General features: G+C 36.5%; 1 protein-coding gene across 1 annotated transcript; it reads right to left on the reverse strand.

Moving 5' to 3' along the window:
- Positions 1-3,612: 3,612 nt before the first annotated feature.
- On the reverse strand, positions 3,613-10,193 carry LOC121855238 (phosphopantothenoylcysteine decarboxylase subunit SIS2-like). Its single transcript, XM_042350122.1, has 4 exons — positions 10,035-10,193; positions 5,801-5,974; positions 4,812-5,477; positions 3,613-3,836 (listed from the first exon to the last, which is right to left on the reverse strand). Exons 3-4 carry the CDS (start codon positions 5,475-5,477, stop codon positions 3,687-3,689), a joined length of 816 nt encoding a protein of 271 aa, XP_042206056.1. The 5' UTR covers positions 5,801-5,974; positions 10,035-10,193; the 3' UTR covers positions 3,613-3,686.
- Between the last annotated feature and the right edge of the window lie 17,019 nt (positions 10,194-27,212).

The following is a 27,212-nucleotide window of genomic DNA, read 5'->3' on the forward strand; positions in this document are numbered from 1 at the left end:
AATGCATGATGCTGAAGCTACTGTACTGTTTTAATCACATAATCATTCATAGATCCCCTACCTGGTCATAGGGGCTCAGTTCAAAAATCAAATATATACTATAACCTGGAACAACCAAGGGAGGGGGAGTTACAGACACCCAATAACACCCCCTCGAAGTACTGTACAATACTTTCATCATATACATTGTCTTGAGAAGAAGTAGATATGACATACGTCTTTATATCACTATTTTAAGGTCTTGGTTACCTTGTACTTCTTATCTGGTAGGGATGAAAGGTACAGTAGGCTGATCATCCATGAGATAATAAATTCATTCATGTATAAAATTCTGATATCAGAGTTTGTATCAAAATATCTATTAACAAATATTCCAAAGCTCATAGATTCATGATAGAAAGAAAGTGACTTTACAGTGAAACCTCCATATAACGGATATTGTTCGTTAGGTGAGGGTTTCGTATTTAATGAAACCTCGATCTAACTGACTTTCATCTCCATATAGTCTGTTAGATGGAGGTTTCAATGTATATGGTCATCTCTCCTTGAGACTGGTGGTCTAATAAAATATGGGTTCATCAAGACTAAACATCATGTGTTGCACCAACTGAAAGTGGCTACAAAATGCCTTCTCAACCTAATTACTTGCTGTACCTCATACTTCAGTACCTAAGTATGTTTCCAAAACTGAAAACAAAGCTTTGTGGTGACATATTTCAGTATGACAACTTGGTGGTAGCTGTTGTGGAGGGTGGAGTTTATAGAACACGGTAGAGAACAAATTAAACTAAAAATACATTGCTTAATATTAACACCTGAATAATCTATATGAGTGTGATCTGCATTTCTATATCAAGCTACAACTTTCCTGATTACCTCTCAAGAGAGATTTATATATACAGGTACTTTCATTCTTCTTATCTGCATTCAGCTGTCCCCTCTTATCTCAGCTTGTACCTAAATTTTGTCTTTCCTGCACCTAGTCATTATTCTTCATAAGTATTTTGTAATTATTCACCTGCAGTAAGTATTTTTAATGTTCATAGCTGGTTAGATTTTTATGTTTAGTAATGGACTACAGTAAGTATCATAAACCTTTCTAACACCAGCATGTACATTCTCTGATCATCTTTACAATTATGAGTATTTTTACAAATTTTTAGAAAAGAAAAACATTCAAGAATATAGACCTTGTTTGGTTTTCTCTCAAACTCTCTAAAATATAAAATTCACCTTTTGTGATAATCATCTTTTCCGTTTACTCAACACACTTTCACAAAAACCAGTGCCCTCAATAACATAGATATACCCTGTATATATAAATCAATATTTTTAACCTAAAACCTAGCAGATAAATTTTAAAATGACTATCATGTTACACTGCAGCAGTTACCCTGTAAACTATTTTAACACCTCCATTAGCACAAACAATTTTTGTTACAAACAACAAAATATATCATTTAGCCAATCTAACTGGAAGTGGTTGAACCAGCAGTAGGCAGAATAAAGTGAGCAGCATGATTTCTAAATGTATGAAAGTAACCAATTAATCTCTACATCCAACTACAGTAAAACGTTAATAGTTTGGACATCTCACCTGCTCATATATTTTTTTTAATATCAGATGGTTCTAATATTTTTCTGACATTCTCTTTTCACATAATGATCCCTTTAATACAACCACATGGTTTGCTTGGAAATGCTTAGATAATTCTGGGAGATCTAATGAAGTATTCCAACATAGCATCACCTAGAATAAGCTCAGTGGCTGTGAACGAAAGTGCTGACCCATTCTTGGGAAGGTTGACATATAAATCATATGACTTCACTCGAGTCATCAAAATATATATGGACAGTTAAGTAGCTCACCAATAAGGGGAACAGCTCCAATGATATCTTCCTTCAACTTTTAAAACATTAACTCTAATGACTTCTTATTCAGAAATGTCTCAGGTGACACCTGAGCCACCCCTAGTCTGACTTCAGTCACTATCCCTGCTCAGGTTTCGACCTGGCTGTGGGGGGATGGAAAAGTCTAAGGTCAACACAGTCTCAGTCCCACAACCAACAAAGAAAGGTGAGTCTTTGACTATATTTCTCTCGCATTTTCATATTAATATTCTTGTATATTTTGGAAAAGTACATACACAGGATATTTTATACCTCAGGGGAAAATATTCTGAGTCTTTGGAAAAAATATTTTTCACTCTCCTCCTGATTAGCCCAAATTATTAACGTTCTACTGTAACTGTAATACAGGTGCTACTTGTATGTGGTATGACTATATACAGCTAAATATGTGATATTCCTTTCAATTTTATGTAATCCTAATTCTAATGCAATAGATTTGTGCTGTTAACAATTGGCAAAACCAAAAACCATTTGAATGCAGGGCAGCAGAAAGTCCTTAAGCCTTGTACAGATAAAAGCTTAAAGCTTTTGCCTGGAGTGAGATGCAGGCTGAACTAGCACATGAAGCTACAATTATTAGCAAAAAGAAACTTGCACTAAGTCTTGCCACAGTCACACATTATTTAATAACTAATGACAATCCAAATCCTCTGACATAGTACTGTACCATATGTGCATAGAGCAACTGTTAGGCACACTTCTCAGAGGAGGTTTCTGAATTCTGCTGCCCCACATGAATGGTGAAGAATTGCAACAAATTCCTCTAGTAATACTGTATACTGATACTTCACTGACTAGTAATCTAAAACTACATAGTTAATCAGTCTCAGCTTACCAATGACCTATCATAATCATTTTTGGTCACCAGTACCTGACCAAAACCCACAGCTAGGCTGCCATTAGTTGTATTCATGTCCCAGTATTTACTCTATATTTTTATGCTTCATCACTAATCTTAAAATTAAATTCTAAAATATAAGTTTCATTAGTTGATATACAGTACTTTCATTATCAAAGAAAAAGTATTCAAGATTTAGGTGAAGTAGCTTTGCCCATCTATCATTACTAAGATAAAAATAAAAGACCTACAATATTGATGCCTCGGCAACCATTACAGTCAAAATTACGCAACTGACTGGCTTACCTTTATACTGTACACGAGTCACTCCATTATTATGGCAAATTCACAACCATTTTTCTTTTCTTTTCAATACAGTGTATTCATTTAAAAAAAATACTAATATATATATATATATATATATATATATATACCGGTATACTGAATATTGGAAATAAAAATGTCGGGCAATTTGCCATTGTGGTGTCACAGCTCATTTAGCAACCAATAGGATTTTACAAACTGTTATGTTATAGATGCCAAAAAGGGCAGAATTCAGTATTTAAGTCAATTGGAGATGTAAACTGTACTGTTAAATCATAGTTCTCCTAAATTTTAAATCACAGTGAAAATTAACTTTCTTCAACCCTTAACAAATCAAAGAAAATATAAATAGTCTGACCTACATCCAACAGAGATGTGCAGTTTCTGGAAATTAATTATGCTATTTCTAAATGCATTTTAGTGTTATAGTATTCCCAAGTGTTTAAAATATATATCATTCTACAAGTATTAAATGGTAGGCTGGATCTTTAAACACAAATTCTGTCAGGTTATACTTGTTCCTTAATGATTACTGCAGGTGACCCTCAATATCTATTTTATTTCAAACTGAACTACAACTTTTTGACTACCAAGGTTAAGGCATTCTATAGACTTAGAAAGGTCCATGAGACACCCTGTGGGCACCAGGAAGCTCCTGCATTACTGCATTCACAATGTTGTCCAGTTCAGCCATGGCTCCAGGACCTACATCCCCACAGGCCAGACGCTTGCTCACCACACACACCTCTATGTAACCCAGTTCCTGAAACATGAAGCTAGATTAGTTGGAACATCTTTAAGAAAAAGTACTGTAGTTTACAATAAAAAACAATAATGTACTCTGTACTGTACCAAGACACTACAGTACTTCAGAATCTTTGTCTAACATCTCAGATACTCTGAAACTACATTTATTTTTGTAAGACAAAATAAATTTACATCACAGATGCTGATCAATTCCAAATTTTCAAGTCAAATAATCAATATTTACCCTACAAATTATGGAATGGTTAGATGTGGTGTGATTGTTTTTAGAAGCATATTCCAGTAATCTCCACCATAGTGCATACAAGTGAGCAGAATTAAGGCTCTCTAATAAGGTACTATACTGTACCATATACTGTATATAAATGAGATAGTACTAATAGAGCACAGTAAGTAAGGCCTATGCTTTCAGTTTAACCCCTTGGCTGCCAAAGGTTAACCAAAGCTGAATAAAATCATCTGGCAGTGAAAAGGTTAAACTCAATAATGTTTTTTGAATGTACATTTTCCTTTAATTATTTCTGCACTTCTTTGTCACTATATTTTGTTATCCCTTTAGTTTATTCACACTGATTCTGTTAACTCTACACTATGTACACTCAAGCATCAATAGCTTTGGATAATGTAAAACATCTGCAGCCAATCACCTCCCTCCTTTTATGAGCTGTTCAATTTATCGAATGGCCATGAATACACTATATCAAATCTTTGTAATCATTGATTTTAACACATTTGCTTTGGATAAAACCTTTTCATTTCTTATAAGCTTACCGTAGCTGGAGACTAAATCAGATTAAAAATCATAAGTCTGAGGTACCAACATGAGTAGTCCCAGATGCATTGTATACTGGACAGTACTGTACAGATATTACATAGACCTGAAATATTTTTTTTTACTTTTTTGTATGCTACAGTACTTTATTCTGAATCCCATTAACAGTACTGTATATCTTTTATACAAATTACAGCTCACCTTAAGAATTGATGTATGCCTCATAGTGAGAGGATGTTTGTACATATGTGTGTTCATTGCCGGGCAGAAGACAAGAGGGCGTGCAGCATCCCAGGCACGCACTATGCATGTTAGAAGATTGTCACACAAGCCCTGTGCAATCTTGGCCATGGTATTGGCATCAAGGGGAGAAATCAACATCACCTGTGCCCAATCTCGCAACTGGATATGTAGAACTGGGTCACCTCGTCCATTCCAGGCAGCCCACTCATCAGTCTCCAACACAAAATTTAGATCTGGGTAAAGAGACTTCAAGGCACTGACACTATTATCAGTCTGCATTCCTCCTCTAATGGGAGTTCTCCTTCCACAATGACTACACTGATCACTGCTACTGTTCTGTTCCTCACTATCACTGCCTCTCAACTCTCCATTATCAGCAATTTTCTTCTCTGGCTTGATAAATCCTGACGAACCTCCATGAACTGCTCCACTTCTGGTCATTGAATCTACCTTAGCCTGACATCTTAGGAAATGACAAGCTCGCTCAGTTGGTACAATAACAACACTTGCTCCACGTTCCTGCAGTCTTCGTGCCAGTTCCGGGACTTTAATAGTTGCCACACTTCCCGTACAGCCCAAGACCACCTTGGGACCAGTGCTGGGTGGAGGTAACCAAGACATCATCTGAAAAGTTGTACATGTATAATATAAAAATCCTTTATAAAATTGGGTTCACCTATCTATCAAAATAAACTGCCTAAGTCTTTACAACATATAACTGAAAGCTGAATGTTTTAGATACATCAGCATCTTGTATTATGAAAAAAAAAATTATAACAGATAAGTCAAAGTGAAGAGCTTATGAGTCAAAAGAAACTACTGGGACATTAGAAAGATATTGCTGCTGCTGAAAATTATATTCTCTTCCTAGAATAATTTTACTCACTGATAACTATTCTTGGGGTGTGCCTCTACCTGAACTACAGTACCATAATAGTGATGCTCACAGTAAGGCGTTTCAGGATGTCTGGTTGGTAGAAGTTGTAAGATCAGAAAATCCAAGTTTGCTAAAGTCTTCCTTTGTCATAAGACCCTTTTCCATGCGACAACCCAGGTAGTCCCGTGACTGTTCCCGGCACTTAGTGTTCTCGTTCTTATTTTCACGCAGACAAAGCATGTACCTGTTAAAAGTGTAACACCAAATAATATTCTCTTGTAATTGGTGTTATTTCATATGTACAGTTTATATCTTAGACTTTTTCTGTGTACAATACTGTACAGTATACAGTGGCGGTCCAGACGGCAATGGCCCCTGATGGAGGATCTGACGAGTTTTTATTATTTTTGTTTTCAAAATTTGCCTCAAACTGTTTCTAAATGGTGTTTTCTAGTGTTCCTTTCACCTAGTGATGAATGCACATTTTGCTCTGCTTTCACACATAAAATAATTATCTTAAACAAAAATCCTAACAATTTCATAACTACAGGTATCATTATTTATCTCCTTGCAGCATAAACACCAAACAAGAGTTGCCACCTTTTTTTTTTAACTACAGAACAACAAAAATTTTACCCAAGTATACCCTCTGTAAATATCTTGTGCACTCGGAGACACAACCTGAAGACCTTTTTGAGCAAAATATTTAGTGAAAGAGCATTGAACCTCTGGCATACTGATACATAAGGAGGGAAATTTGAAGTTAAGGGACAGAGAGGAGAGGACAGTGTTACTTGATGGGTCATGCTCAGGTAATATGTCTCTTTTTCTTCTTTTTCAATAACTAAGACAAGGAAATAACTAGTCACTTCAGCCACCTTCCTGGTGGAGCCTCTTGTTCTATATTCACAAATCTGTAGAACAATTCTTACCAACATATTCAACATTTTAAAAAGCGAAACTAAATTGTCTAAAAAAAACTTTTACACATTAGTGACTCACAATGTCTAGGCTTCTCAAACACTGCAGTGTACAGCACAAGCTACTTATCTAATTTTATCAACCATGAACCTACAAGTAGCCCCAGCACTACCACTATTCAGAATACAATCTAAATATGTTAAAAGTACAGTACTTTTGTTTTTGCCAAGTTCACTCTTATACCTTTTAATTCCATTCCATTCTTCCACATCTTAAATTTCTCCACTAAACCTTCAATACTCCAGGCCAAATCATATTCATGAAATAATCATTGACATGTCCTTAATGCTCACTCTAATGCTTAAACACCAACATTCAATTTGATTCCAGTAAGTACTCATTTTGCCCTTACATTCTGTGAATTCACTCTTTGTGTACTGTGGCCAGACTGATCCTTTTGGTTTGTGTTCACTCCAGAATAAATCATAAAGCCTACACTGGAGTCTCCCCTGCTCTGGGTAGTAACATTTAATATGGTAAACCAACTTGATTTATACCCATGAGGAATTTTCCAGTCGTCTGCATGATTTGTGGTACTGTACAGTATTTTTATCAGAGTAAATGCAGTGTAAGAGATGTATAGAAACTTTAACACAGTTATTTTGAGATATATAAGCCAGGAAATGTTTATAGTGTCCTTAAAAAATATATGACTTTGGAAAGGTTAATATATAACATAGATATATATATAATGTGTACACAGTGATGCTGAATTTTTGCACTACAGTATTTTTTATAGGTATGACATAACACCACTCACCTTGGCAGCCTCTATACAGGAATAACCCAACCAAAAATATATTGATCGTGATTAGTTTTTCAATTTATATTTTGGTAAAACTTCTACTGGTCTGGTTGAACTAGTATTCTTTATTTTATATTTATCCAAACCAAGGTACAGTACTTAGTTTCAGACAAGAGGGCTAAGCTTAGTGTAAAGCCCTGCATATATTCACACATTCTCAAGATCCTCAGTGCACTACTCACTTGATCATAAACTTCTTGCACTCGCCTTCATGGTCAAGAGGAAAGCTGCCTTTTTGAGGTGGTGTAGGAGTGAAGGATTTTTGACCAAATGTCATAGATGCCATCCTTCACCTGAATGATCTTACTCTTCTCTCTGTATACCCCAAACATGTGTGTGTTAAATAATAAACTTTTAACATAACAATGTAACTTAACTAAGTATGTATAATTAATGATACCATATGGAAAAAAAAGACAAATTGGTATTCTAAAAATATAACAGCCTTTAATGAAGTTTCATCTAACTGAATTAGGTTCTGTACATGATATTTAGACTAATACAGTCCAATACTGTAGTAAGAATAAAAACACAAATCTCTTATCAAATATATGGGTTATACAACCTGAACACAGATAAAAACTAATATAATATTACAATGGTTGACCAGCTGTGACATCAGACAAGACAACCAACCTTTTGTAAATAAGGGTAACCCCATTTTCATTGTACACTCTACATTAATAATTCTGAAGCTGGAAAGATTTAATCTTAAACAGTGGCTCTGCAATACAATCACTCGTCAACCTTTTTTTTTTGAGAACTGAAGGAGATGGGATGGTCCATTGCCACAGCAAGGCTCCTTATGTTGAATGGTTAAACATTACCATTACGTATTAGGTAAGCAAACCAAAGATACAGAACATCTTTACCATTAAGACATTGCAAAACGTTCTAGAAATATTAACACTTCCATTAAAGTACCAAAAACTGACAGCAGCATATATTTATACAGTATAATAATACAGTACAGTATATCAATAATAATACAGTAATGTTAATACTAAAATAATTACAACAAGGATATACTGCAATTTCTGTATTATTAATGCAACAATTTCCCCTTAGCGGCTTTTTCATACCTAAACTGCGTAGAATTTTCTAATGCTGACGTCAATGATTTAATGTAAATAAGAACGATAAACCTACCTAACCTGTCTTAACTTTTCTAGGACTGAGAGGATTTTGCTATCTCGCCTTCTTAGGATGGTTGGTGGGTAGAGAGGAAAAAAACTACAACATCTACCTATCCTCGGATGGAATTACATTATTTTAGGTTTATGTCAGGTACGTTAGTTTGGGTCAATGTTTTTTATAAATGGTAAACACAGAAGAAAGGCAAATACGGTAGTCTGGACAACACACTACATTCACTCTTAACACAACAAGGGAAAACCCAAAGTAGGGAAGTTGCAAGTCTTCCGCCCATTTCTTTCCATGCATTCCCTAAAACACATTTTCTTCTATAGAGATATTTAGTTAGGTGTTGTATCTCATTCCCATTAATCTGACGTCTAAAGTATTATTATGATATACATCGACACTCTACAATACCACATTCACTGCTTGCGTGCTGAGCATTCATTCTATCCACAAGACCACTGTAGCAGAAGCTCGTTTTGGGGAGAAACAGATCCATAGCCAATTTCCCGCGGCTACTTATACAGTAGGATTCACAGTTAAATCTCCGCAAGGTGTCTCACGATGGCTGAGAAATGAATGATTCTAGAGAAACCTAACCTAACCTCAAGCATGAGAGAAGATGATGAGTGAAATCTCTTACACATCGCAAGACGACGTTACAAAAATTGGTCATGTTCCTAATAACCCCTATCTTGGAGGGTACTACTCGGTCGAGTGTCACAGCTCAAGCTTGATGAAACCACAAGTCCAAAAAATTATTAGGATAAACTTTTTTTGTGGTGAGAATCATAAACACTAAATAATCTGCCAGAGTATTGTGATGGCACCGAGCACTCGACCAACACTGGAGCAGGTTCAGATACATCATTCAGGAGCCGGTGCATGCCCAGTACTTGCCAACAGTGCGTAACAGAGATGTGATTGACTGCCCAAGCGGCTAAAGAGCCGAACTGTGGTAAAGAGGATTAAGTAAATGTATTACCATACAATTAGACTGGAGAAAACACGCTGTAAGGAGCCATACGATTGGTAACAGTATTACAAAAAGAGACATCTTACACAGCGATCAATGGTTAGGTTAGGTTATAATTACAAAAATAAAACAAATGCTCTACACAGCATATGAGTTAGCTTAGGGTTGTGATGTTAGGATAAGTTGGTGTAAATTTTGTTGAACAAAGTTAAAAATATCCTATAACAGCTTATTCAAGCCACAGTCCGCTCACCAAGAAACTCTTATCGTTTAATATTTCATTCACTAAATCTTGCCAAATCCTTTCATCTTTAGACTGAACACTGACTCTGGTTATAGATCGCCAGAACCCTGTGTAAGTCTTTAGGTACACTCTGATCAGTAATGTCTTTACTTACTTACCTAGAGTAGATATATATACTGTCTCCCATAAGACAAGGAAAGTTAATATGCAAGAGATTATGAAGATGTTGGAAAAGAGAAAAACATAACCCTCTTCCTCCCCTGCGCCATCACTGCCCTAGCACTGTTGCCAATGTCTCATCTCCACTTATCAGGATCTACTGTTTAATTACATTAATATCGTACCATATCATCTGTATGTTCGTATTCACCGTAACTTCACGTTATAAGAATTTATATTTATTCATCTCATAGTAAAGGTTTTGCGCTGTGCAGACAATTATCTTCTATAAAGACTCCCGCTAAGTGATCATTGCTGTTTACTTTTACTTCTTTACTTTTATCCTCTTCACTAGTGATCGGCTCGTTAGCCGCTTGGGCTATCGGTCACGTCTCTGTTACTCACTGTTGGCAAGTACTGGGCATGCACCGGCTCCTGAATGTACCTGAACCTGCTCCAGTGCTGGTCAAGTCTGGTCTTGAAAGAGCCCACAGCCCTTTCTGGTAGATTGTTCCAAGAGTTCACAACTCTCACTCCGAAAAAGTTTGCCCTCACAGTTTTCTGGACTTGTGGCTTCTTCAACCTTAAGCTATGACCCCTTGCAGGGGGAGCGTCAGCCAGCTCTAGGGAAGGACACTCGAGTGAGTAGTGCCCTTTGAGATGTTTATACACCTCAGTTAGGTCCCCCCCTTGCCAGTCTGTAGTAAAAATTAAGCAATTGCAGGCCCTCTAATCTGTCAGGGTAACTGAGGTGCCAAAGACTTGTAAGGATTAAGAATGGAGCAATATTAACATTACGGTAATATTGCAGTAAACAGCAACCACAAAATTCCGGAAATTCACTACGCTCAATCGATAGAACTATTTTTTTTTTCTATGATCATTTTCTTATATTACACTTCCGTCGCAAATTGATAATAAGGAAATTATTGAATTATAAAAAGAATAAAATTAGAGCACCTGTTGCCCTCCCAGGGGCGGCGGCGCCGCTAGAGGTTCTCCCAGAGGAGGCGGCGGCGGCGCTTCCAGGAGCCCTCCCAGATGAGGAGGAGCCCTCACAAGGACAGTTGCGCCCCTTGGGGGCCCTCGCAAGGGCGGCGGTGCCCCAGGGGTACCTCCTTAGAGGTGGCCACGATCCCCAGGGGCGGCGGCACCCCCAGGGGCGGTGGACAGTAGACTCAAGGATGAGTGATGAGAAGAGTATATCCACTCCTTGGGGGTCCTCATCAACAGAGGGGACCCAGTTCCACATCAGCTTCCTGATTCACTACGAGGCGGTGGACAGTAAACCAAAGGGTGAGTGATGGGAAGTGTACACCCTCAACTTGGGGGTCCCCATCGACAGAGGGACACAGTTCCACATCAGCCGGCCGAGGGAGTCCTTCTCTTCACCCACCGGGAAAGGTTCATTCGACATTGCAGAGCATGTCTAGGACCTGATCTACATCATCCAGGTGGGATCTCGATGGAAACGTTTCCATCTCAGCCTGCTGAAGTTGTACTTCTCGTCACCGACTGTGGAAGGTTCTGACCTGACCTGTGTATGGGAGTGTCCATATGTTCCGGTCAACTCGAACCTCCACGCATCTGGTGGCTCCTCAAATGTTATGTAAACCTTTTCACACCTTTCTACACCTGGCGAGCCATGACTCTGAAATCACTATTCCAGGGTCACAGCTCAAGAAGCCGCAGGTCCAGAAAACTGTCAGGGCAAGCTTTTTCGGAGTGAGAGTTGTGAAATCTTGTCTCTTGGAACAATTTACCAGAGAGTGTTGTGACGGCACCGAGTGTGAACTCTTTCAATACAAGACTTGACCAACACTGGAGCGGGTTCAGGTACATACAGGAGCCGGTGCATGCCCAGTACTTGCCAACAGTGCGTAACAGAGAGCCAGTACATGCTTAGTACTTGCCAACAGTGCGTGACACAGACGTGACCGATCGCCCAAGCGCCTAACGAGCCGATCAATTGGTGAAGAGGATAAAAGAAAAAGAAAAGTAATCAGAGACGTGGCCGATCGCCCAAGCGGCTAAGGAGCCGATCAGTGGTGAAGAGGATAAAAGTAAAGGTAATGACCGATTGGTTATGACAAAGTATAACTTAGATGGATGTTGGAAATTAATGGAACTCATTAAATCATCCTTTATCAGGTATAAATCACATGGAATGTCGGGTGGTGGAGTGAATTTCTACGTAGAATAGTAGATACACCATAATCTCCTGTAAGTAACCCGAGTGAAGGTATCGAACTCTACGGTGAGAAATCAAGAAACACATAATAATATAATATCATAATATTATATACCATCCAGACATATAAATCCGTGACATACGTATTGTGGGCATGTACTGGCTCTCTGTTACTGTTGGCATTGTGGGCATGTACTGACTGGCTCTCTGTTATGTACTGTTGGCATTGTGGGCATGTACTGACTGGCTCTCTGTTATGTACTGTTGGCACTGTGGGCATGTACTGGCTCTCTATTACGTACTGTTGGCAACTTAGTCAACAGATTAAGGCAATTAAGGATTCAACCTTTGACGTCCAAGCTTGAGTATGAAACAGTGCCGTAGAAAAGGTGAGGTACTTCCCCGCCTGGAGTACTGTCACCTCGTCTGTAGTACTGTTAGCCCGCCTGGAGTACTGTCAACCCCGTCTTGTTCCAGAGAAATGCTTGGGACTCGGTTGATTGAAAATGTCCTAAGGAGGGCCACCACCTGCACGACGGCGCCTCAGCTACCCCGAGAGATTAGAGCGCCTGCAACTGCCTATCTATCTATCTATTATCTATCTATCTATCTATCTATCTATCTATCTATTACTATTCAGTGGTAACTACCCATTAAGGTACGGTAATTACCATTATTGTAGTCGGGGAAGCACTACGCCTATATTTTCGAACGTAAGGTTTTCTTAATCAAAGGTTTAATTAATTTGAAAAGTATTATATTATATTATATTATATTATAAAGGCAAATGTGTTAGTAATATTAAAGTATATTTTATGATATAATTGAGTATGTCAGTAATGTTGGCAGCCCTGATTCGTCAACACATAACTCTTTCCGAAGCTGAAGCATTTGAAGTCCTTGTACAGTATTCTTATTTCTATTTATTTTTCCGTGAAGTTTTTATTGTTGTTATTTTTATGCATCACGATATATTATTTTACTCTAAAACTGTATTAAATTTTATATTTACGATTAAGTTTGAACTGGGTTTTTTTTTTAATGATTTAATCTTCCCTTATTCGGATACGGTTACTGGCGTGAGGAGGACGGACTATTATGACGAGGTGTGGGTCAGCGGAGCCCAGTGGCCATGGTGACACAGAGAGGTGAAGTGCTGCCGGTTGTCTCTCTCACCTGACAGACGCTGTTCTTTAAATGTATGGTAAGTTTTACTTTTAATTTATTTAAACGTTTAATTATACTTATGTAAAGGTAGATATATTAAGGCTATTTGTAGATTTTGTACGAAAAGTGATTTATTTTAAAATGAAATAATTTAAATGGACTTTAAAAATACTGAAGATACACAAGGCTAAGTTAATTTATTACTATTATGACCAAGCACTAGTGAACAAACTAGGTTAATGGTCGTTAACGCTCGTAATCGTTTAGACTAGTTACTATAAAGAATACTTTACTATTTTGGCTTATGCTTTTATTTAAATTGATGAAGTATGGTTCAGTTTTGGGCACCGTACTTAAGACTTTGTTAATATTTAAGTAACGTTCATCATACTTTTAAGTTATGGTCTTGTACCTTACAAGATTGATTCAACTGAAGTATTAAGGATTTGTTACTCGTATAACTTAGTTATGTTTATCGTACTTTAATAACGATCTTCCTTGCATTTTGGTCTTAATGTTACACGATAGATTTGATTTAAGTATATTAAAAGTACAGTATTTGTTACGGCGAGCCTTCTTTACTTTACAGATGACGGTTCCAGTTGGTAGTTACTGTCGTGCTAGAGGCCAGTTAGCCGCATCAGTGGTCGTCAGCATGAATGGTACAGCAGCACCTTATTCGTTGAGGTAAAGTTTGTTCAATAGTGAAATGTAATGTCGGCTTCACTAACACTGCAACTTGGGTTTAGGGGTGGTCGATAGCATCTGAACATTATGGCAAGTACTGGATGTTACTCTGTTGGTAAGTACTGGTTGTTTACTGGCTGTTACAGTTGGCAAGTACTGGCTCTGTTGTACACTCTTGGCAAGTACTGGGCATGTACTAGCTGTTGCCCAGTTGGCAAGTACTGGGCATTTACTGGCCCTAGTTACACTGTTGGCAAGTACTGGGCATGTACTAGCTATTACTGTTGGCATGTACTGGATGTTACACTGTTGGGAAGTACTGGCTATGTACTGGCTGTCACATCGTTGGTAAGTACAGTACTTGTCACGAGAGCTAACACTCGGTGCCCAGAGCCGTCTTAACGCATGGGCACGTTGGGCAGTTGCCAAGGGTCCCACGGTTTTAGGGGCTTCGTAAATAGAGCACGCCACTACTAAATTAATGACGAAGTCGTTTATGCACCTAATGAAGTACAGGAGGTTGCTGGGCCTGTTGAAGTCCGCCACCGAATCTCAGAGGATAATCTATATTTAAAACATAGAAGAATTGAAGAACCTTGCATCCATTACTTTACATGTTGCAAACGTTTGTTGAATAATTCTTGTTCTACCAATTGTTTAAACGTTTGTTGATTAATTCTTGCTTTATCAATTGATTGTTTAAACGTGTGTGGGCAAGGGACCCAGGACATTGCTTTGCCCAGGGCTTAAAATGTTAAGACGGCCCTCTCGGTGCTGTCACAACAGATTGTTCCAACAGTTATGAACACTGGATCAAGTAATGCCCTATTACAGGTTTATAAACTTGTATTAAGTCTCCCCTTACTGAGTCTGCTTAACTGCGATCTTGGTCCAAGTTCCGATGTGCCCACACGTAGAAAGCTTTTGGGGACTGACTTGACCGCGTTTGGAATCATATTGGCAATCTTGCTCAGTCTTTCTACAACCTGAATGGTCTCTGTATTCATTGAGTTCGTGGGTTTGATCTGGAGTATACAGTATATTTTATCAGTTTACTTAACTGACTATATTTGGTTTAGTGTGTGCATTCCTGTTTCAGGTGTAATTTCAAACTTCCAGTCAGTCGCCTATAATGCTGTGTTGTGTATTAATGCCTGCAAATAGGCTTGGCTTAATAAACTGCAGTCGTGATATATAAATACATCTAACAAGGATTAAGTCTTTTACGTTTAATTTAATTGTTTAATTTAATTTTATACCATTTATATTCACAATCCTCCTTCCCCTGTGCAAGTACCTTCACCTTGCTGGCTCTAAGGTCCTGTACAGTAACTGGATCCCTCTTAAGTCACACAAATAGCTGCTGTCAACCTTGGCATTATTGACTTGTTTGCATCTATAGTTGTCTGTTTGTCCAATACGTTGTTCCCAGTTCAGTTAATACAGGCAACTAGTATACCCTTCCCATGGTAATCTGGCCCGTAGGCCACGCCCCTCTTCTATACTAATAGCCGAGTGGTTTATAGGAAATTCAAGCGGTGTTCACTGTTGGTAAGCAGATCTGTTATATAAAATATTATTAAATATCTGGACTATCAAAATGTAGCTAATCTCAAGACATTAGCTCTTCAGAGAGGGGGTTAGAAATTTTTAAATATTTATTAAAAAAGTTCTGATATAAATACGTGCAGTCCCGGGGGAGGGGGGATAAAATGCTGGGGAACCAATCTTATTAGTATAGAAGAGGGGCGTGTCTTATAGGCCAGGTTAACATGGAAATGCTATACAATTGTCTATATAAACTTTATACCTAGTGAAGAATGTGAATTACCTGTTATAAATGGTGGAATTTACAAGTTTTTTTCATTGATATTTCTTAAACTTGACAAAACTTTATGTACAGTAGTTGTAAAGAATTGTAAATCAATGTTTTGGGTTGACAGCTGGTTGACGTTTGTAGACAGTATTTGGATTAGTCTGACTCATGATTGTAAATGCTAGTTTTTTAAATTGACTAAGTTTTAATTATTTTGAATTAACTTTGTTTTTTTAATGTTGTGGCATTCTTACAAGAAATTGGTGGAGGAAGTGTTGAATGTTACTCTGCCTTACTCTTACCAACAGCTCTTGATTGTGATAAAACCTTGCATTTTGTTCATCAATAATCCTCTAGTACTGTACAGTTCTATTAAAACTTATAGGGGGCAGTTAATCAGTATAATAGGGGATGACTACATAACTGTTTCAAAGCTTATTTGTCAATAAATTGGTGATATCACTATCCTTAATTGAGATAAGGGTAGATTAAGGGAATTTTTACTGTACACATTTACTAAACAGGTGTAGAAATTAGTTAAGGTTTATATTGGGATTGAAGTAGGGGCAGTGCTGCTAGGGTCTGTCACTTTTATGTTCCAATTTATTTTTCTTGGTAACACAATGTATACTACTCTATGTAGGAAAATTCATGCTTTTTGTTTTATGAATTTGGTACATTGCCTGTATCATTAGCGTTGTGTTTCTGGGTGACGTCACGTGTTGGCAAAGTAGCGTGCTCTGGTCGGCCTTGGCTCTGGGTCACTTGGTGATTCCAGGCCCGTGTAGAAGGCGAGTCCAGCTAAGTATTGCCGAGACGACACACTCTCCGGGTGATGCAATTCTTGCTGGCGAATTAATCTGCCAGGTGGAAGTGGGGGCAACGTCGAGTTTTATTTTTTGTATTGATTTTTCCATGGTATATATCGTTATTTGTATAGCTGTTACAATTATCGGAAAAGCCCACTTCTCTGAATGCTTCGGAGGTAGTGAACTCTTGAATCTTGGAATTTATTCAAATTGTATTTTCAGATCAAACTGGTTAAGAAAATATTCAGACACTCCCTTCACTTAAACTGTCCTTCACATTAGTTAGAACTACAGTAAAAATAAGGTTGCATTACTTTACATTTTTCTCCACTTTTGATATCTGGCATCAAAGTTCTGCTGTGTAATGCTTCATCGAGTCGGTAAACTAGTTCACAGGTGTCCCTTAATATACCAAAATTTTGTTCCTGAAATTGCATTCATTAAGCGGAAGTAATTTACTTATTGCAGTATTGGGTTCCTGTGAGGAGAAAATCTTTACATTCATATACAGATAAAAGTAGCATCAAAATAAGATTTGTTTGCTTCTGTGTAGTGTAGACCTTTGTTGAAACTATTATCAGGCATATGTACAGTATATTGTGGGATACCTGTATTGATGAAGCATGTACTGTATATAGGCAGTGTACTGTAGGTTAACTATTTAATTTTTTTAGTACAATACATAGTTGTAATAATTATTCATTCCAGGATGACTTGAAGGTGGAGGATGCAAGAAATTATGACCACAGGAGTTCTTCTGGTGACCTGACTTGTGCTGTGCCAGAAACCACAAGTCAGGTTGGGTACAGTACAGGGCATCTCTCATTGTGGTTTCTTCACTAAACTCTTGACAAAGTACAGTAATTGTAACCCATGGACTGCCTTTTCTAGTTAACTCTTCTAAGTGTAAATATCAATAAAGTATTAGTACTGTACAATACTCGGGATGCACCAATTAATTGATATCGGCTACAGATAATCTCAATATTTTGCTGAATAATCAGTATCTGTAAACAAAGTATTAGTTGATGCCATTTTGTTGTCTGTTTTGGGCTAATAAATTACTCGAACATTTTTATTATCGGCAAAATACAGTAATTACGGAAACCAGTTACTGTAGTCTGTTCACTTATTATGGGAAGGTCACACTTGGCCGCAGATCATAATATTTTATTGGATAACATGGCAGTGTCCTCTGTGGAAGTCTGTCAATAGCACTTCATTGTAAAGTAATGGATATATTATCAGGCCAGACAAAGTAGCTTTTGTTTAATCTGAAGAGAAAAATAATCTAGTAAAGACTGTCACTGACGAAAAAGATTGTTTTTTATACTGTAGCATCGTTAAAGTACATTAGATATTTTATTGACCAATATTACCCAAATTAGAAGTAAGAACGACCTGCTACAGTATTATCATAACTCTTATAATGAACGACACAGGTTGTTGAGGCTGGAGGAGTTTTTATAACAACTTTAGTCAAAATGGTAAATAACACGATTAAATCCTATTTTATTAGAGAATGAGTAAATAATGAATAAATGTTCCAAAATAAGTCTTAAATATTAGAATAAAGTTGCTGTTGCTTAGAAATGCGTGTCTTTTCCACCACCGTCTCTGTACAAGTAAACATTAAGCCGACTCGAGGATAATACAACAAAAATGGCCGTCACGAGGAGACTTTAACGTCAATAATAAATGAATATAAATTTAGTAACCTCGCTAGTTCATATTTTCTGGTCTTGGTTTGGTTTATCTGTTGTCTCGACCCCTACACCGACCTGACGCTCCTCTGACCTGACCCTTATTGCTTTCATTTTCACATCAATAGTAAGGACTTCCTGGGCACTTTGGCTGGTTTACCAACACGAGACGAGGGTCGGGTTATTTAACATTGATGAACAGGCCAACGGCAAGTTTATTGTAACAAGTTTAGGTGTTGGTTAGATTATAATGTCGAGTTATAACATTAGTCTGTACTTATACCGTACAGTACAGTATATATTTAATATACACGGTATTCTTCCTGGATGGTTGCAGCTTCCAACAGCCTTGATATTATTTACCTATAAATAGTTGACCACTTGATTAGTTAATAATTACTGGGTGTTGTGCAGGGTAGACTTAAACGCTGCATAATAATTTAAAACCCAGCTGCTCTTAATATTGCAGCTTCAAAAAATTCCTTAAGACTATTACTAAAGTTGATGTATTTGTGGACGGCTTCTCTGCCACCAGAGTAAATTGTTTTATTTAAGTACTGTATTTGGCCGATACTTTGTTTATAGTCTGGCTTTGGTGGCGAGACTATATAGTGACTTAACTGTTTTACCTGAATGATAAAATTGACCTAAATTATAGCATTAACTCTAAATCTGGCAGCAGATTATTGGGAGAGTTTTGAATCTGGTTATTAACGGTGCATCACTAATGTATTGTTCTTCAATTACTGTACTAGATTAAGTGGATTAATGTGGTACTTCCATAGAGGATAAAACCTTCAGTTTAGGTTCATGTTATACAATACTGTATTAGGATAAATTAGTATTGTGAAAATATCTTGTATGAAACCTTTTATAGGTAATAACACGTGACTTTACTTCCAGTTGGTTCTGGACCTTGTCAAGGAGAGGTGTGCACTCTGCTGTACCACACATCTTGTACTGCTGTACCAAGCTTCTCTCCTCCAATATCAGGATGGCAAGTGATTCACAACACAACTAAAGGAAGCAGGTGGTACAGCCCAGACCCCAGCCTTCCACCCCTCCTCTCTACCTCAGGTAAAGAATATAACAAGTTCAGTTGATGTAAAAATACACAAAACAATATTTTACTTATAAATTAGCCTCAGAATGATCACTTAAGGGGAGTAAAGTTTACTTTATCAGCCTGTCAAAATGAACTTTTCCAACACTGGGATTGGAATTTCTCTCCCAGTTTATCCTTAAAACCAAAGACAAACAAATTGCTCTGGGATATTCAATGACCATACTAGATTTCTTGGTGCTATAAATTTCAAGACAAAATAGAAAGTAATGGGGAAATTATACTTAAATTTATATACAAGAGAAAATGTGTAAAGGGTTGAGAATATTGAAAGGGGATTATGGGGCTAGAATTGATGTACAGTCTTGGTCAAAAGTGCTGAACACGTGACAGTATTTGGCATGTAAGTACCGAAGATCTTTGGTATCAAGTAGTTTAATCCTATTTTGTGGTTCAGGCATATGATAGTACTGTTGTTATTAGTGCAGTATATCCCAATCATATAACTCAAGTAGAGGACAGATATTGCCAAGTGTTCAACACTTTTGATCCTGACTGTACCTATGATCCTTTATTGATGACAGGAATATCATAATAATTGACCAAAGTTAAAAGCCCCAAAACTGGACTCTGGCCGTAACTACTTATAACTTCTCAACCAATCGTTTAATACATCAAATTTATAACACCAGAAATAATTATTGGTCATGTTTATGCTTGACTTTAATTAATTCAGTAAAGTACATAAAGTTACCTACAAGATAAGTATGTTTAGTAAATAATAAAGTACTCATAGCAACATTCACTTGTAATACTGTACCAGACCTGTGACTGACTCACTCGAGGAATTCATTGACGTAAAGTTAGTGGAAAGTAAAAATATTCATCACAAATCAATAATTTCTGGGTCAAAGTCATTGAAAGAAACCATTTAAAATATATTAAGAAAACTATGAACCAAAGATACAGGAAATATTGTAGTTAAGCATCAATAACTATTATGGTTAAACTAAACTCGCTTGTGGGTAAGTTTTGTCATGAGAGGTTTTTGGTTTTTATAGTTTAGTTAATATGAACCATAACTTGTACAGTTAGGTAAAGTTGCTGTACAGTTACTGATAATATTCCCTAGACACTTGTTCACAAGGATCATTTGGTGAAAAATTCAAATTAACAAAAATTCTTATTTTTCTATTGTTTATAAATTTGGTTCTGTCAAGTGTTAAGGAATTTTGTCTAAAACACTACAGTTCATTTTGTCATTATTATATTTAAAACATTTTTATGGTTAAAAAATTTGAATACGGTAGTAATTTTACATTTTATTTTGTACAGAAATGTTGTTCTGAACACTGGAGTGCCGTGCTGCCCTAGACTGTGCTTACTGGTTACTGCCTTGGACTTCCCTGTATGGCTCTGCTCTGTGCTTGCTGCCCTGGACGGCTCTGCTCTGTGCTTGCTGCCCTGGACGGCTCTGCTCTGTGCTTGCTGCCCTGGACGGCTCTGCTCTGTGCCCTGGACGGCTCTGCTCTGTGCTTGCTGCTTCCCTGGATGGCTCTGCTCTGTGCATGCTGCTGCCCTGGACGGTTCTGCTCCCCTGGACTGCCGCTCCCCTGGACTGCAAATTTATAGAGCCATTAAGTTAAAAATTAATAAATGTCTAAATGTCATTACGTCTTTATTAACCTTTTCCAGCATTTACAATATTTTCAACTTTTACAGAAATATTGACTAAGTTCAGCTTCAGATTTTGAAGCAAAATAATTTAATGAAATACTTGAAAAAAATATCTAATTCATTATATACAAATATAATATACAAATGAAAAATATATATAAACTTGAAAAATAAACAATATATAAATAATATATATATATATATAAAATATATAAATAAAATATATAAAAATAAAAATAAATATATAAATAAAAAAATATAAAGAAAATATATAAAAATAAATATATAAATACATAAAAAAATAACTAAAAAAACTTAACCTGAAAAAAAAAGCTTAAAATACAGAAAAATAGCTAAAAATACGGAAAAATAGCTAAAAATATGAAAAAAATAGCTAAAAATAGCAAAATTTGAGCGAAAAATGGCCCAAAATTTGTCCTTTTTTTACCCTTAAGTGTTTTTTGAGTTTGCCATTGCCAGGACTAACGTTGAAAAAATTTGGTAAAGGATAATCGGAAGAGTCTCCGGAGAAAGGCCTTCAAATTATCATTCACCAATAATATAAAAAAATACAAGCATAACGGACTACCTGGCCGTGGGAAGAGTAACTCAGTAGGGGCCCAGTGAGTTACTCTCCCCACGTCCAGGTAGTCCGTTATGCCTTATAATACACAGATGCCAAGCTGGAGCTCGTAAGAATGGCACAAATGTTTTACTTCTAAAACCACACAAAAATTTATTATTACTCAAAATTTGCTCAGGAATAATTTTGGCCATTTTTGGACTTAGAATATTTTTAAACAATGAATTTTTGGACTTAGAATAAATTTTGGACTTAGAATACTTTAAACGATGAATTTTTGGACTTAGAATATTTTTAAAGCTGAATTTTTGGACTTAGAATATTTTAAACGATGAATTTTTAGACTTAGAATATTTTTAAAGATAAATTTTTGGATTAAGAATATTTTAAAAGGTGAATTTTTGGACATAGAATATTTTGAACAATGAATTTTTGGACTTAGAATATTTTAAATGATGAATTTTAGGACTCAGAATATTTTTAACGATTAATTTTTGGACTTATAATAATTTTTGGACTTAGAATATTTTAAATGATGAATTTTTGGACTTTCATTGAATAGGATCGCTGTAATTCGTACTTCGGTTTAACTCGTATGTTTCTCAAAAAATTAATTAAACTATTTGAATTTGGAATGAATATGAAATAACTGAGTGGTTCAAAAAGTTGCCTTGGCTGTCATATACAATATTATATTTATAATTATTGTGCAAATATAAATAGTTATAAAATGTACTTACAATAATAAAGTAAATAATACAGTAATAAATAATGAGAGGTGAGATCGTAGATGATATTCCATAAGTGTAACGGCCACACTAGTAAATGAAGTAAAAACCCTCATTGGAGAAATATAAGATGAAATTTTGGAGCTGATTTGACTATAGTGCATTTTTTATCAGATGAGAAGAGATGCCCCGCCCCCTCCTCAAGAGTTACACCTGATTGGCTGTTGCAAATCTGTCCGATTTCCTCCTGAAGTAATGATGTAGCTATTTCTAAATGAGTTTATTCATAATGACCATTTCTGACGAGAAAGACATTTAGCTAAATTATTTAAAGATTCATACATTAATTATATCAAACATAAACACGTAGGAAGTTTATCAGAAATATTATACAAGAATTAACTGTTAAACTCTGGTGGCAAATTGACGCTTTCGGAGGACGCATTTAATATATACTTATTTTTACCCACAATAATACACAAATTACGTATCTCTTCTCAGCTGGGATAAAACACACAATAGGTCCCTCTTCTGCCAACTAACACAACAAAACAAGGGAGAAACACATAGAACAAAGGAACGGTCTCCTGAGTTAGGTAGGTTGGGGATTAATCTTCTTGATGACAGCAGTGGACCCCAGACCTGATCCTCAATACTATTACACTTTCTGAATATCATCCACATATTATCAGTTCACCTCACAATGTACAGTAAGTCTTACATTTATTTATTACTGTATTATTTACTTTATTATTACTGTTTGTGCACTTAAAAAATATTTGTTTGCACAGTAATTATAAATAAGATTATTTTGTGTGGCAGTCAAGGCATGGTAACTGAGTATGTTTGTTGGTTGGAATAATGAGGAACAATCTGAACAGAAAACGAAAAGATTGAGAAAGTGTCGAATAATGTCAAAATATTCGGAACTCGGTTAATTTGTATTTTCAGTAATTCGGTGCACCACAAACGGCACTATACCCTCATTGATTTGACAAAAAGACACTCTGCATCACTCGAATTACTGAAAATACGAATTAACCGAGTTCCGAATATTTTGATATTACTCGACAATTCCTAAATTTTTTGTGTTCAATTACTGTATTCATTTGTTTTCTGTTCAGATTGTTCCTCATCATTCCAACCAACAAACATACTCAGGTACTATAGTAGCACCGACATTTCTTTACAACCTATCCTCATGTCATTCTTTGCCTACCTCTAACTCCCCTCCACTCCACATTCATTCGTGTATCTCTTGACCCAGTTAGTTTCCTCCTTTCTCTCCTGAACCATCTCAGTTTAGCCTCCAGGTACTGTACTTCTCTCTGTTGTCAACCATCTTCCACATCTCACATAATCTTCTTTTCTCTTTTTATCTCTCTTTCCACTTCATCATTCCCGCCATCAACCACACTCAACGGAACATCTTTTATTATGGCCTCTCAACTCACAAGAAAATGCTTCCTTTACATTCAGTTCCTTCACAATTCCAACACTCTCCTTCTTGGAACATCCACCTTCTTCCTCTCCCTCCATCTTTAAGTAACACACACAAGCAACCTGTTCTAATTTCCTGACCAAAATGTAGCCAATCTGGGTTTCTGTGCCACCTGCCTTAGGCCTACATGGTCAGCCTACTTGCCCTATTCTTAAACACATGTTACATACCATCCCCAAACTCAAGTGTTCTTTCACCTTCAGTATTCCTTATTCCAAAGCCTTTCCCACCACGCACAACTTCCTTACCCAGCGCGAAAAATTTGGACAATAAAAATAGTTTGTTTTAACGGAGATCACAACATTATAAACTGTATCTCCTAAAACAACATTAACTGCCATGGCTATAACAGAATAACTGCCGCTTAAGTCACTCAACAGATTTTACGACAACATTAAATGACACCGAACTAATGAGATAGAATTCCTTAACGAATAATAAAATGTATTTACAGTTTAGTTTAACCTAAATGGTAAATATATGTAAAGTACCTGAATGGTTCAACAGTCTCACTAAATCTTATTAATTCTAAAGTCCTTAAAAACACAAAAGGATATAATTTTGTTCTTTAATTTCAAATCATATTGTGATGGCATTCTAAGTCCAGGTAAATTTAAGATAAATTTAGCCAAATTATACCTGGATAAACAGTGAGATATAAAGGTGTTCATGGTTTATAATTAAAATAAGACAAATTGTCAATCTTCCAGAGCCACAGCTAAACACCTCAGTTTAATATTGACCTCCACCTCACACTGGCTCACACTACAACAGAGTAACACCTGTGATGAAACAACATTATCAGGGAAAAGATCAAAATATTTACATACACTAGACCACTTTAGATAGATAGATATATATTTATTATGTAAACTTATCATATAAGTTTACAATTGGTTCAACCTGCATATAGACAATGTAGGTATACAGTTCAGCATGTATATAGCCAATACAGGTATACAGTTCACCATGTATATAGACAATACTGTATAGGTATACAGTTCAGTATATTGTATTAGCCTCTCACATTAATATTATATAAATATGAGCTAAGGGCATATATTCATTATACTGTATATATTCTATCACCCAGACTATTGAGCATACAGCTACATAAGGATTTGTTCTGTCACACCTCCTAGGGTGTAGAACCCATAAACATTTGTTCTGTCACACCTTCTAGGGTGTACAGCCCATAAACATTTGTTCTGCCACACCTCCTTGGGTGTACAGCCTATAAACATTTGTTCTGTCACACCTCCTAGGGTGTACAGCCCATAAACATTTCTTCTGTCACACCTCCTTGGGTGTACAGCCTATAAACATTTGTTCTGCCACACCTCCTAGGGTGTACAGCCCATAAACATTTCTTCTGTCACACCTCCTAGGGTGTACAGCCCATAAACATGTGTTCTGCCACACCTCCTTGGGTGTACAGCCTATAAACATTTGTTCTGCCACACCTCCTAGGGTGTACAGCCCATAAACATTTCTTCTGTCACACCTCCTTGGGTGTACAGCCTATAAACATTTGTTCTGCCACACCTCCTAGGGTGTACAGCCCATTAAACTACAGACTCAACCCTCAGTGTGTGGTAGGCTGTTTAGTTAATTACCTGTTGAAGTGTGATTACTGTCCAGTCACCAGACTCAAGAGAGTTCAGCCCAGTTCACAGCCCGACACGATGCCCTAAAGTCGTGTCGTGAGACTAGCTCTCTGGGCTGTACCTCTCTCTAAATATATCAGCTAATTACAAGCCAATAGCTAATGCTCATTAGTTTGTCAATACCAAATAATTGTACAGACATTAAAATAATAATGATAATAGTAATAACATTACTACTAGTAATAATACTACTACTACTACTAATAATAATAATAATAATAATAATAATAATAATACTAATAATAATAATAATAATAATAATAATAATAATAATAATAATAATAATAATAAAGAACCTTAAACAAATACAAAAATTAGAAAAAAATCAAGTGATCTCTTTTTCTTTTTTGTATTCATCATCATCATCATCATTATCATTATCATCATCATCATCATCATCATCATCATCATCATCATCATCATCATCACCCCTCGCCCCCAGGCCCAGGTGTGGGTCAGTGGTCGGGTGGGCTAATCCCTCACCCTAAACGAAAAACAAAAACAAAAAAACATACCCTCACCTTATTTAACCTCATTAACCCTATATCCTAACCTTGTCCTCATATATATTAACTCCTTATACTCTTACCTTTTTATTCTAGGTAGTAATTAGTGGTTAAATAGTCCACAACTCACGAAAATCGCCTCTAAATATGGTAGTCGTGGGGTCACCTCCTTCCACATAACAAGTCGCTCTTTCACATCCGCTAAACGTCTCTATTATCATGAACACTTTCCATGGCTTATTTTTTCTCTCTCTAATAAAACAAATCCTTATTGATTTTATTGTGGTTTTAATTACATAATCTACTTTTATTTCATCCTAGAATAGGTTAGGTGTATTAATATTCTATTGCTTAAAAAATAGTAAATGTTATCTCACCGGATAAGATTAATTTTTCTATCTACAGACCAAGCACAATAAACCTAACTATATTTAATAAATTCTAAATCACAAATAATATTCTTAATCATAGTTTGCATAAGTTAGCTTCAATTAATTCGAATAAGGAGACAACTAAAAAAAGTGTTAGCCATTTTAGTAATAGTATATTTGTATTTTGTTCACTGGAGATACTTTTCCCAGTATGATTGATCTTTTATAATAAATAAGCTAGGCCTCACCATTTCCTCTAATATGCCATGGAAGTCACGCATCCACAACATTGCTAAAGCTGCCTCCCGAAAGCTGGGAATGCTGTACAGATGCCGTAGCTATTTCACTCCTGAGCATTGCTTTAAGTTTATAAGGGATTCATTCGTCCTAACTTGGATTACTGTTCTCATATCTTGGGTGGCTCTTCTGTCCAACTGTTAGACAGGATGGAATCAAACGCATTTCGTTTTATTGATTCACCTCCTTTAGTTGATAATCTCTCTTCCCTTTCTTTTCGCCGCAATGTTGCTTCATTATCTCTCTTTTACAGGTACTTTAATTTTACGGACAATGTTCGGTGGATTTGGCATCCTGTGTACCGCCGGCAAGGCCGTGGGCTCGTAACACTCGTCTTGCCCACAGTACCCACCTTTTCTGTGTGGGTGTTGGTCACACTAGAATAACCCGTTATAGTACATCCTTCTTTCC

The sequence above is a fragment of the Homarus americanus genome, unplaced genomic scaffold (assembly GCF_018991925.1).
Source record: "Homarus americanus isolate GMGI-L3 unplaced genomic scaffold, GMGI_Hamer_2.0 scaffold60559, whole genome shotgun sequence".
In the NCBI taxonomy this organism is placed as follows: Eukaryota; Metazoa; Arthropoda; class Malacostraca; order Decapoda; family Nephropidae; genus Homarus; species Homarus americanus.

Excerpts from the sequence above, each read along its gene's own strand:
- LOC121855238 (XM_042350122.1), bottom strand. The coding sequence starts at position 5,477 with ATGATGTCTTGGTTACCTCCACCCAGCACTGGTCCCAAGGTGGTCTTG. Across the intron at positions 3,837-4,811 it reads GGCATACATCAATTCTTAAG|GAACTGGGTTACATAGAGGT; the intron begins GTGAGCTGTAAT and ends TTCATGTTTCAG.